Source organism: Trachypithecus francoisi, unplaced genomic scaffold (genome assembly GCF_009764315.1).
Source record: "Trachypithecus francoisi isolate TF-2019V2 unplaced genomic scaffold, Tfra_2.0 Lachesis_group0, whole genome shotgun sequence".
Classification (NCBI taxonomy): Eukaryota; Metazoa; Chordata; class Mammalia; order Primates; family Cercopithecidae; genus Trachypithecus; species Trachypithecus francoisi.
Genome location: NW_022681453.1, coordinates 154,690,943 through 154,702,684, shown reverse-complemented (window position 1 = coordinate 154,702,684; position 11,742 = coordinate 154,690,943). Strand labels below are relative to the sequence as shown.

At 39.8% G+C, this 11,742-nt stretch overlaps 1 protein-coding gene and 1 non-coding gene across 3 annotated transcripts in view; one reads left to right on the top strand and one right to left on the bottom strand.

The window, feature by feature from the left end:
• Positions 1-11,491, bottom strand: part of COPB2 (COPI coat complex subunit beta 2) — a 33,879-nt gene extending 22,388 nt beyond the window's left edge. For both annotated transcript variants that reach the window (XM_033212497.1, XM_033212498.1), the window contains exons 1-4: positions 11,313-11,491; positions 4,773-4,910; positions 364-450; positions 31-157 (exon numbers count right to left, since the gene is read on the bottom strand). In XM_033212497.1, the coding sequence (XP_033068388.1) occupies positions 31-157; positions 364-450; positions 4,773-4,910; positions 11,313-11,315 (355 nt within the window). In that variant the 5' untranslated portion in view covers positions 11,316-11,491. The remainder of the gene's footprint in view (positions 1-30; positions 158-363; positions 451-4,772; positions 4,911-11,312) is intronic.
• Positions 9,649-9,757, top strand: LOC117084599. The gene has a single exon (XR_004437529.1). It is a non-coding gene; the product is annotated as a U6 spliceosomal RNA (small nuclear RNA).
• Positions 11,492-11,742: the final 251 nt, after the last annotated feature.

The following is an 11,742-nucleotide window of genomic DNA, read 5'->3' as shown; positions in this document are numbered from 1 at the left end:
CGCACATGACCAAAAAAGGTCATCTCTTACCACTGCTAGTTAGAATGAAAGGCTGGGTTGGATGAACAGCAATACAGCGAATGTAGTCTGAGTGTGCTTCAAACATATGAACTCTCTCCAGAGTATTGTAATTGAACACTCTAATCTGCATGTCATCCTAGAAACAGAAATTTTAAAACCATCATCCCTATTATCAAGTAAATTATACAAAAAAACTGCATCACAGGCTCAAGGAATGAAGTCTACGCTTCAAAACATTGCTGTAATTAACATAACAAATCAGGAATCAAAATCCTGCAACTAACTTACATAATCATTCACCAATTCAGAAAATGGGAATAGAGATTCATATTAATTACTTACCGCTCCTGTCACAACCCAATTCTTCCTTGCAACAAACTTTGCAGCTCGAACAGGAAGATCACATACTTCAAATGTCTTCACCAGTGTCTTTAAAACGTAAAAAGAATACACAAATTGAGCTGTAAGAAAATAACCACAAAATCTACTCTGTTATATTTCAAACATCCAATTTTTAAGATCACTTCTCATTTTAATATATTCTCAGGCTAAAATATAAAAGGTCAACATTAAAATTTTTTAAAAAGATGAATTATCTTTTAATAGGTTCAAAATTACAACACTTTTTAAAAGACAAGAGAAAGCAAATGTCCACAAGATGGTATTCCAGATCCTCTGTGCTCCAGCCCTTCCCTCCCTTTTCTAGCCTCACCTTTGGCTACTCCCAGCCTTACCTCTGCTCTTCTTCTCTCTGCCTTGAAAATCCACCCATGGAAACCTGTACTTCCCTTTCATAATGTAGCACCTCATAATTACGTTTAGTGCCAATCTTTCCTGCTAAGCTCTCCAAAGGCAGGAATATTTTTCACACTGTATAGGCAGAAGCTAGAACAGTGGCTGGCACACTAAATTAGTGTGTAATAAGTATTTGTTGAATGAATTAGCTCTTAGTTTCTTTTTCTTTTTTTTTTGAGACCGTCTCACTCTGTCACCCAGGCTGAAGTGCAATACAGTGGCACAATCTTGGCTCACTGCAACCATCGCCTCCCAGGTTCAAGTGATTCTTATGCTTCAGTTACCCAAGTAGCTGGGATTACAGGTGTGCGCCACCATGCCAAGCAAATTTTTGTATTTTTCTTTTTTTTGAGATGGAGTCTCGCTCTGTCGCCCAGGCTAGAGTGCAGTGGCCGCATCTCAGCTCACTGCAAGCTCCACCTCCCGGGTTCACGCCATTCTCCTGCCTCAGCCTCCCGAGTAGCTGGGACTACAGGCACCCACCACCTCGCCCGGTTAGTTTTTTATATTTTTTAGTAGAGACGGGGTTTCACCGTGTTAGCCAGGATGGTCTCGATCTCCTGACCTTGTGATCCGCCCGTCTCGGCCTCCCAAAGTGCTGGGATTACAGGCGTGAGCCACCACACCTAGTCAGTCTTTTTGAAATTGAAACCCATAAAAGTGACTCATGAATAAGGTACAATTCTTTTGCATGCTTTAGCAATATGATTCCATACAAATGTTATTATTATTTTTTTTTAAAAATGAAAACACAGTGACCTGTATTTTCCTCCGAGCTACTCAGAATGGAAGTATACACATAGGATAAAGGTAGAAAACTAGAAGACCCTCCAAGAAAAAGCAGAGACAATGGTATACCTCTATATTCTCCTTCTTTGATGCCTGTTCTTAAAAGTCTGAAAGCCAAACTATCATTTTCCAATCCTTTTTTGTATCAGAGAGCAAAAAAGAAATAACTAAAAAAACCAATATAATCTTACTGCTTGATTAACCATGTGTACTAAAAAAGTAATAGGGACCAGTTCATAAGAACTGTCCCACTCTGACTTTTCAAGCCAGAATTCAAAGATTCTTTAGACAAAGGCTGAATGAGTAGGCACTTCAACTCCAACCTGTAGAATCACTACCAGCTGACTATGATACAGACACCGAGAGTAGACAGAACATGCAATCTGTAATACGGCAGAAAAATCCACACAAGCTCATGAGGAGCCAACAAACTCAGGGATCTAAGCAGTAAAAATAAAGCAGCTGCAGAGCAAATAGCCAAGGCTCAACGCCATGTTAGGGGCTATGACTGATGCAAATGAAGAGTAAGAAAAGCTACACATGCAATACACATACAAATACTCAGTGTAGATTAGGAAAGTATAACTAATGACTAATACTTATATGGCACTTAGGTTTCATATACAATTTTATCTAATTTTATCTTTTTGACAATCCTGTGACATAGGGAAGGCAATAATATCATCTTTACTTTAGATAAATAAAGAGGCTCAGCATAGTTAAAAGGCTAACCTATATAATTTAATCAGCAAGTTGGCTTCAAATCCTAAAATACTGTGTTTTTTTTTTTTTTTTTTTTTTTGAGGCGGAGTCTCGCTCTGTCGCCCAGGCTGGAGTGCAGTGGCAGGATCTCAGCTCACTGCAAGCTCCGCCTCCCGGGTTTACGCCATTCTCCTGCCTCAGCCTCCCGAGTAGCTGGGACTACAGGCGCCCGCCACGTCGCCCGGCTAGTTTTTGTATTTTTAGTAGAGACGGGGTTTCACCGTGTTCGCCAGGATGGTCTCGATCTCCTGACCTCGTGATCCGCCCGTCTCGGCCTCCCAAAGTGCTGGGATTACAGGCTTGAGCCACCACGCCCGGCCAATACTGTGTTTTTTAAACCACTGCATGTACCACCTCAAAGAATATATAGTATCTCCTTATTTGAAATTCAAGTACATTTAAAACCCTTTTTACTTCCAAAAACCTTTTTGGCTCTCTCAAGAATTTGCTCTCAATACAGGAGTGGTAAATACTGTTGGTGATATGAACACAGGGAAAAAACAGGGAGAACCAAAGACAGATCAATCATTCAACAAAGACTTACTATCTACTAGGAGCCTGACAGTGTATCAGGTAGTGCCTCATGCACTGGACCAACAGTGGGAAATAAGATGAGGGTAATCCTTGTCCTCACAGAACCTCCATTCTTGGAGGAAAGAAGGAAATTAAACATGAAATTACCAATGAGATAAATTATGAAAGGGGAAGCAGATGGTCCTGTCATAGGGCAGAAAAAGGTATAGAAGAAAAAAAGGAGGCAAAGCGGAAATGCAGATAAAGCAAAGATATATTACAATAAAGCCTAGAGAAAGATAAGTACACCTGGTCTTTAGAACATAAGATGATCAAGTGACAGAGCCGAGAGATAGGTAAATGTAGTTGATAAGAGGGAATCCCTAGGAATAACCAGAGAGAGAGGACACCAACATATCTGTTAAACATAAAATCAGAAATACTTTAAACATCTCAAGAACTAAACAAAAAGGAAAAAAAAGCAGTTATTTGCATCAAAGCAAAAAGAATTCACAAGATAAAGATCTGAAGTTGTAGAGAACACAAATACTGAACTAGTGATAAGTGAAATGCATATTATTCATTCATTGAACAAATAATTATTGAGCACTTACTATGTGCCAGGTAATGTTATAGGCACTGAGATACAGCAGAAAACAAAATGTTAATTTGTATAAAATGTCACTGATGGACTATGATATGGTTTGGATTTGTATCCCCACCCAAATCTCATGTTGAATTGGAGGAAGGCCCTGGTGGGAGGTGATTGGATTGTGGGGGTGGATTGGAGGTGATTGAAGTTGGGGATGGATTTCCCCCTTGCTGTTCTCGTGATAGTGATTTCTCATGAGATCTGATGGTTTAAAAGTGTGTGGCACTTTCCACTTCGCTCTCTCTCTCCTGCCATCATGTGAAGAAGGTGCTTGCTTCTCCTTCACCTGCTGCCAAGATTTTAAGTTTCCTGAGGCCTCCCAGTCATGCTTCCTGTTAAGCCTGTGGAACTGTGAGTCAATTAAACCTCTTTCCTTCATAAATTACCCAGTCTCAGGTAGTTCTTTACAGCAGTGTGAGAACAGACTAATACAGGATATAAGTTTAGTGTACAGTCATTTCTGTTTCATTACAGTGAGTATAAAAGTGTAAAGGTGTTTTTAGGTTTACTTCTGGCTTTGGTTCCTTGATCCTATTCTGCCATTTTAAATTCCTCAAATGTGAATCTCACCTGGATTTCAATAACTTAACTTTGGACATTAAGGATAATTACTACATAAGTAGACACAACTGTATGGTATAGTGCTAACTATATGCTTTGTACTCTTAAATACAGTCTAGAAAGACTAGAAAATATGAGATAAACTAATTTGAAGGATATGTTATTTACTCAGGTGAAAGAGAATGAGTCAAGCATTTAGGCAGAGAATCTGTAAGATGCATGTATAATCAAAAGCTGACTATAAATATTTCCCTGATATAATTTATATAGCTGAAAGATTTATCTGCATATCATTACATTGGGCATTTGGAAGAAAAATAAATACATTTAAAAATATCATTCTTAAGACAGAATATTCACTGAATGAAAAATTAACAATTAAATACTTTAGCGAGTGATCCTATAATGCCATCAGTTTTCTCAATTTCAAAAAAGAGCTAATACTACCTAAGTCAGAGTTGTCATATTTAAATATTGTATCTAACATACCCAGGACAGTTTCTCCTACAAACTATCCCCTCATAAATGTTAGTTCCTTCATATTTAAAATACTTCGTACCAACTGGAGAAAGCGGTTTACATATAGCTTCTGGATTCTGTTACAGTATTTGTTCTCTTTCATTATAAACACAGTCTAACATAATATTTTATTTCTAATAAAGTCCTGAAAAATTCCTACCTGTGTTTCATGATTCCAAACACACACACTGCCATTGTAAAGACTTGCCAACATCCATGGCTCTGTAGGATGCAAATCCACACTCTTAACTCGATCAGATCTAGCAGTTAGCTTTCTTTTGATATCAAGTCGCAGAGGCTAAAAAGAAACATTAAAAAAAATTAAATTGCTAAGCCAAATAAAATATGTTTGAGATCTTAACTAAATACAGTGCATGAATAGGCCTACAAAACAATTCAGTTACTACTTTGCTAAGCTTTTGACACAGTTTCAAGTCTAAGCACCTATTTCTTCACTCACACATGCAAAAAAATCAGAATATTTAACATTATAAGATTTACAGCAGTGGTCTTCAAACTTTTTGCTCTAAGGATTCTCCTTAAAAACTTTGAGGACCCCAAAGAGCTTTTGTTTATGTGAGTTTTATCTATTGGCATGTTACCATGTTAAGAATTAAACCTGAGACAACTTTAAGACATTTATATATTACTTCATTTTCAAATAACAAAAATAAATCCAGTGCATGTTAACTAAAATAACGTTTTTATGAAAAATAACTATGTTTTCAAAAAAATTTGGTGAGAAGAGTGGCAATATTTTACATTTTTGCAAAACTCTTTACAATCTGACTTAACAGAAGACAGATGGTTTCTCACTATCTGCTTCTGCCTTCAATATGCTGTGATATGTTCTTTTGGTTAATGTATACAAAATAACGCCTGGTCTCACAGACACATAGCTGGAAAGTGAGGAGTATTTCTTAATAGTTTTTTTAAGTAATATGATGTTATTCTTCGAAATTCGAGAAGTGGTAATTTCTTAAAGGTTACTTGAAAGGTAAAATCTGAAACCGTATCAATCAGCTGTTTATACTTTGTTACATTAAAATCCACTGGCTTAGTCCATACTTTGAATGGATCTTTCTCTCATGCATGTTTTTCTAACATTTAGCATTGGTCATTTGGAAAATGCTGGTTCACTGAATTATGCACATCTTCTAGATGCTAACAACATCATTATACTATAAAAATAAGTACATTCACTAATTTCACCACCTACTTCAACTGGTAAGGCTTTAAGCATTGGAAATCCATCAAGTTCAGTGAGTTTTTCAAAATTCAAACTTTCACTTGAAAGTTCTAATTTTATCATTGGCAACAAATACTGTCAGGGACCAGCCAATCTCTTTCAGGTTTTTAAAAAATGTCTACCAAATATTCAAGTCTGAATAAGCAGAGTTTCTCATTGTTTCAAGTAAAGCTCACAACTTAAAAATGGTGCGTTTCCCCTTGAGACCACCACCATACTTCAGTAAGCAGTAGAACTGCTTTATGCATACTCCCCATTTCACCACACAGAATTTAAAAGATGCATACTCAAGTGTGGAGAGGTAATAAAATTTTTACTGTTTCATCAATGACATTCTTAAGTGAAACTGGCTTTTTAAAAAACTGTGTAACAATGAAGACTATACTAACAGTACAATTTGGTGTCACTTCACTAGCAGTTTTACCTTCCATTAGTTTTACACCATCAGGGCAAATATCAACATCGTGAAAGGTGCCAATAGTGTCTCACTGTTAAGAAAATACTTTTAATTTGTGGACCTCCTAAAAGAGTATTAGGGACTCTTAAGGAATCGAAGACCACATTTTGAGAACCTCTAGTTCATAGATTTATCTAGTAAAAAAAAAAAAAATTTTTTTTTTTTTTGAGTCTCGCTCTGTCGCCCATGCTGGAGTGCAGTGGTGCCGATCTCAGCTCACTGAAACCTCTGCCTCCCGGGTTCAAGCGACTCTTCTGCCTCAGCCTCCCGAATAGCTGGGACTACAGGTGCATAATTTTTTGTATTTTTAGTAGAGATGGGGTTTCACTGTGTTAGCCAGGATGGTCTCAATCTCCTGACCTCATGATCTGCCTGCCTCGCCCTCCCAAAGTGCTGGGATTACAGGCATAAGCCACCGCGCCCGGTCAGTAAATTTTAAATATTCACAAATCAAAATTTTGTGCCCAGGTCAATAGTGTCATATCAGGAAATATTTTGAAGAAGTGTTATTCATAAGTTCCTAGTAACCATAAAGCATAATATTGAGTTCTTTGGAGAAAAGTGGTAGATTTATCTTGGCAAAAATGTTAGTAAATGGTAGGTAATGTAATGTATGATCAACAAGGGTTATATCCCTGTGCATGATGGCCTTTGGTGTCAAATGGGAATGTTTGAAATATTTTAATGGATTTAAATTACAGAAACTTAATGAAAATTGGAACAATTTAAAACAAAAATTAAAACATTCTCTCAAGTCAGAAATATGAATAGTTTATAATAGCATTTTCAAGCCAAATTCTTCCTTTGAATTACAGAACAGACAATTATTTGAACAACTATTTTCTCCATTCTCCAAAAAATGTCATTCTAGGAGAAAAGTTAATTCATTATATACAATGATATTTTAGGGCAGTGGGCTTAATTCTCTCTAGGAGGCATGCTGAGAAAAGATGATTTAAAATATATTTCCCCTTTAACAGGTCTTAAACACAACCTAAAAGCTCATTTGGCAAGTTGAGTTACTGTCAAATCTTTATTGCTGTGATCTTCTATGATGATCATGAATGGGACAGAAATTTAAGGTTACCTTTGAATATAAAAAGAAGATCTAGCAGAGACAATTTCCTGAGACAACACCTCACAACGCTTTTACTCATCTTTTTGGGGTTATCAAATTTGGATTATTGACTACTTCAAGTCTTGTTCTATCCACACCTCCTTCACTTTCAGCAACAACCTTTACCACTTACTTTAAAATATCAGAGTTCTCTGGCTCTTCTCTTCAATTTCCTCAAAAATGTTTTCACTGTCATCAGTCCCTTCCTCTCTTCAATTTTCTACTTTCTTTCTTCCTTTTTTTTTGTGAGACAGAGTCTTGCTCTGTCGCCCAAGCTGGAGGGCACTGGCGCGATTTTGGCTCACTGCAACCTCTACCTCCTAGGTTCAAGCAATTCTCTTGCCTCAGCCTCCAGAGTAGCTGAGACTACAGGTGTCTGCCACCACATCCAGCTAATTTTTGTATTTTTAGAGACGAGGTTTCACCATATTGGCCAGGCTGGTCTCCAACTCCTCTCCTGACCTTGTGATCCACCCACCTCGATCTCCCAGCCCCAATTTTCTACTTTCAAATAATCATCATCTTCACATTCCCTGCTAGTTCAGAAAAGCAAGGCTTTTTACTTCATCCATTTCTGAGTTCTGCCCCATAAATTACTATTATACATTTTAACTTCCCTTTAAATCTCTATGGAGTCAATAGGTATAAAGTGTCTATTGTGTACCAGGCAGGAACCATGGTGAGGGTTTTCATATAAGCCAGCATATCTCACAATTTTCCTCCAGTAATGAGCAAATTGGACACTTATAAATTGGGAACATTTTACTTTAAAATATTTTAAGTTATTGATTATTGAGTAAAAGTGACGCTCCATCAGTTGGGCCAGGGAACTCTGAGCAACCCCAGTAAACCTCTACATAATCCCAAAGCACAAATCTCAGTTTAAAAAAGAACAGGCAGCCAGGCGTGGTGGCTCATGTCTGTAATCCCAGCACTTTGGGAGGCCGAGGCAGGCAGATCACCTGAGGTCAGGAGTTTGAGACCAGCCTGGCCAACATGGTGAAACCCTGTCTCTACTAAAAATACAAAAAAAAAAAAAAAAAAAAAGGAAAAAGAAAAAAAATTAGCCAGACGTGGTGGCGCGCCTGCATTCCCAGCTAATCGGAAGGCTGAGGCTGGAGAATCACTTGAACCTGGGAGGTGGAGGTTGCAGTGAGCCAAGACTGCACCACTGCACTCCAGCTGGGCGACAGAGTGAGATTGTCTCAAAAAAAAAAAAAAAAAAAAAGGAACAGGCAAGGGTTCTTGTGATAATATTTCTCCCAATAGTTAAGTGACTATCTTGAATAAGACAATGTACTAGGTACTTTGGGACAAAGATGATTAGGATGCTCACACTGTATCCTCAACTCTAAATGTTTCCCTCCATCTTCCAAAAGCTGGATGCATTCAGGACTCAGTTTAAATGCCACTGCCACCAGTAAGACCTTTCTAGTTACCCTAGCCTGAAGCATTCTTTCCTAGGGAATCCTACAGGATTTCATTTTAACTGTTCATGGTACACTTGTGTACACACCTTTTCTTGCTTTCTAGAGTAGATCTTCCTTAAAGCCAGGGTCATTGCTTATACATGTCTTTATCTCCAGACCACCTTATATATTTGAGTATGGGGGTTTAAAGACAGATACCATAACATAAAACTAGAGTGTCACGATGGATTTAAATTTCAGTTCCACCACTCATTTCAGATGTGCAATAGTGGGCAAATTTACTTAAGCTCTTTCAAGTTTGACTTATGCAAAACAGAAATATTATTATTATCTACCTTAGTGCTGTAAGAATTAAATTCAGAGTTAACCAGTTAGAGCAGTGCCTGACCTACAGTAACCACTTCACAAACATATAACTCTATCTCCCAGCTGCTGTGAGAATTAGGCAACCATGTTTAGCAAAGTGCATGGCACATAGTAAATACTCTATGGTAAATGTACAAATGAATAAATTCACATTTTATATTTTCCACAAAGGATTTAAAATATATTAAAGAATGAAGGCAATATTTCATTATATAAATACACTGGTAAATGTAAAGATGGCAAAAGAAAATGAAATTAGGCAGATCCAGGAGCCTTTTTCAAAAACATCCATTACTGCAACCACAGCAGACCCAAACTAGAGCAGGTAGTTAGTAATATGAAGTGCTGTAATTAAGAGGCTTGAGGTTTGTTCAGTTCAGGGACTGTAACCCAGGTGCCTAAGAGAGTCCACGGATGGTGCCAGCTTCAGCAGCATATACACTAACACTGGAAGGATACAGAGAGAAGATGAGCGTGGCCCCTGCACAAGGATGAGACGCAAATCCATGAAGGGTTCCATATTTTTTATAAAACAAAATTAAAAAAAAAAAAGTTCATGGAATGACAGGGGCGGGGTCTGTGAATGAGTGCACTAAATTTTATGCAAAAATATTTGTTTCTCTGTGCATTTTCTCTGGGAGTATTCCTAAATTTTTCCTCTGTTTCTAGTTCCAACTTTGCCACAATTAACCTTGTAGAAACATAATTTAAAAAAATTTTTTAAACTGAAGATGAGGGACTTAATCCCTAGCGTCTTCAAGCTCCAAAATGTTTGATTCTGTGCTTCATAACAAGTTTTTCTTAAAGGCAGAAAAACATTTAAATGTAAAATATTTTATTTTATTTTTTTTGAGACAGAGTCTCGCTCTGTCCCAGGCTAGAGTGCAGTGGTGCGATCTCGGCTCACTGCAACCTCCGCCTCCCAGGTTCAAGCGAATCTCCTGCCTCAGCCTCCTGAGTAGCTGGGACTACAGGCGCGTGCCACCAAGCCCGGATAATTTTTTTTTTTTTTGTATTTTCAATAGAGACGGAAGATATTCTTACACTATTGTTTTCCTTCCTTATTATTATAACACTCTTGTGCAAACTATTCTAGGGCATTTTTTAGGGTTATGGTGATAATAACAGAGTGCTCTAACAATTACTGTTCTTACCAGTCACTGTATTTGCAAATGCATGAAAGCACACCAGCCAGCGTCATAAACAGCACCCCCTTCCTCCCAACCCTTCTCCCCTTAGAAACCTAAGAGCTGGCCGGGCGCGGTGGCTCAAGCCTGTAATCCCAGCACTTTGGGAGGCCGAGACGGGCGGATCACGAGGTCAGGAGTTCGAGACCATCCTGGCTAACACGGTGAAACCCCGTCTCTACTAAAAATACAAAAACTAGCCGGGCGAGGTGGCTGGTGCCAGTAGTCCCAGCGCCAGTAGTCCCAGCTAACTCGGGAGGCTGAGGCAGGAGAATGGCGTAAACCCGGGAGGCGGAGCTTGCAGTGAGCTGAGATCCGGCCACTGCACTCCAGCCTGGGCGACAGAGCGAGACTCCGTCTCAAAAAAAAAAAAAAAAAAGAAACCTAAGAGCTGAGATACCAAAGCATTTGAAATTCCATTTTTGACTCCATATACATTTGTTTTTGGCTTCTCTGCTTGTTTACAGCTTGTAGCCAGCACACACTATTCCCGGAATAAGCCCAACAGGAGTGCAGATTAACTACCACCGTTTTAAAAGGAAACTTTAGTTTTACCAAAAGCCTCCTACGGAGTTCAACATATTCGGCCTCTGTATTTCCCTACACCACCGACCCCGCTGCAGACTGCAGGAGCTCTGGCAAGCGCCACAAGCGCCAGAGGAGACAGAACCCCTCACTAGCAGGCATTGCCTCCCCAAACCATCCCAGTCCCCTGGGCCCCATCGCCTTCTCCCTTCCTGGAATCAAACTGGACCAAGACCCTGCAAGGCCGGAGGCGGCTGCCGCAGCGGGAGCCCAGACCACTGCTTACCGCGGCCCTCAGTCCAGAAGCTCCAGGAATCGGCCGTTAAGTAACCTATGGGACCCCGCTCCCTTCTAGGGGTCTGGACCTACCATGGCTGTGTCGGTTCGATCCCTGGCACCTCGTTTGTTACTGGCTACGCAGGCCCTGAGAGAAACCCACCGAACCTCTGACCGTCAGACTGACTGACGTGGAACTTCCGGGAGCCGTTTCTCGCGATAGTCAGAGGCCAGGGCCGAAGCGCCTGCGCAAACGGCGCGCAGCCCCATCCTTTCCCAAGCCCCGCCCCAGTTTCCTAGGCAACGTGGCCTTCCAGACCGCTGGTAATGGACCTGAGGCCGCCGGGAAGGAGGGGTGTGGCGTAGACCACCAAGGGCCGTGTCCTGGTGCTGCTAAGCTTGGACTCCGACCAGAAGATAGAGATTGAAACGATGAGGAAAACGAAGGGCCTAATCCCCGCTGGACGCTAACTGCAGGGCAAGCTCCCCGGTGCTGGAGTTGTGTTTCAGAGGCCGAGAACCG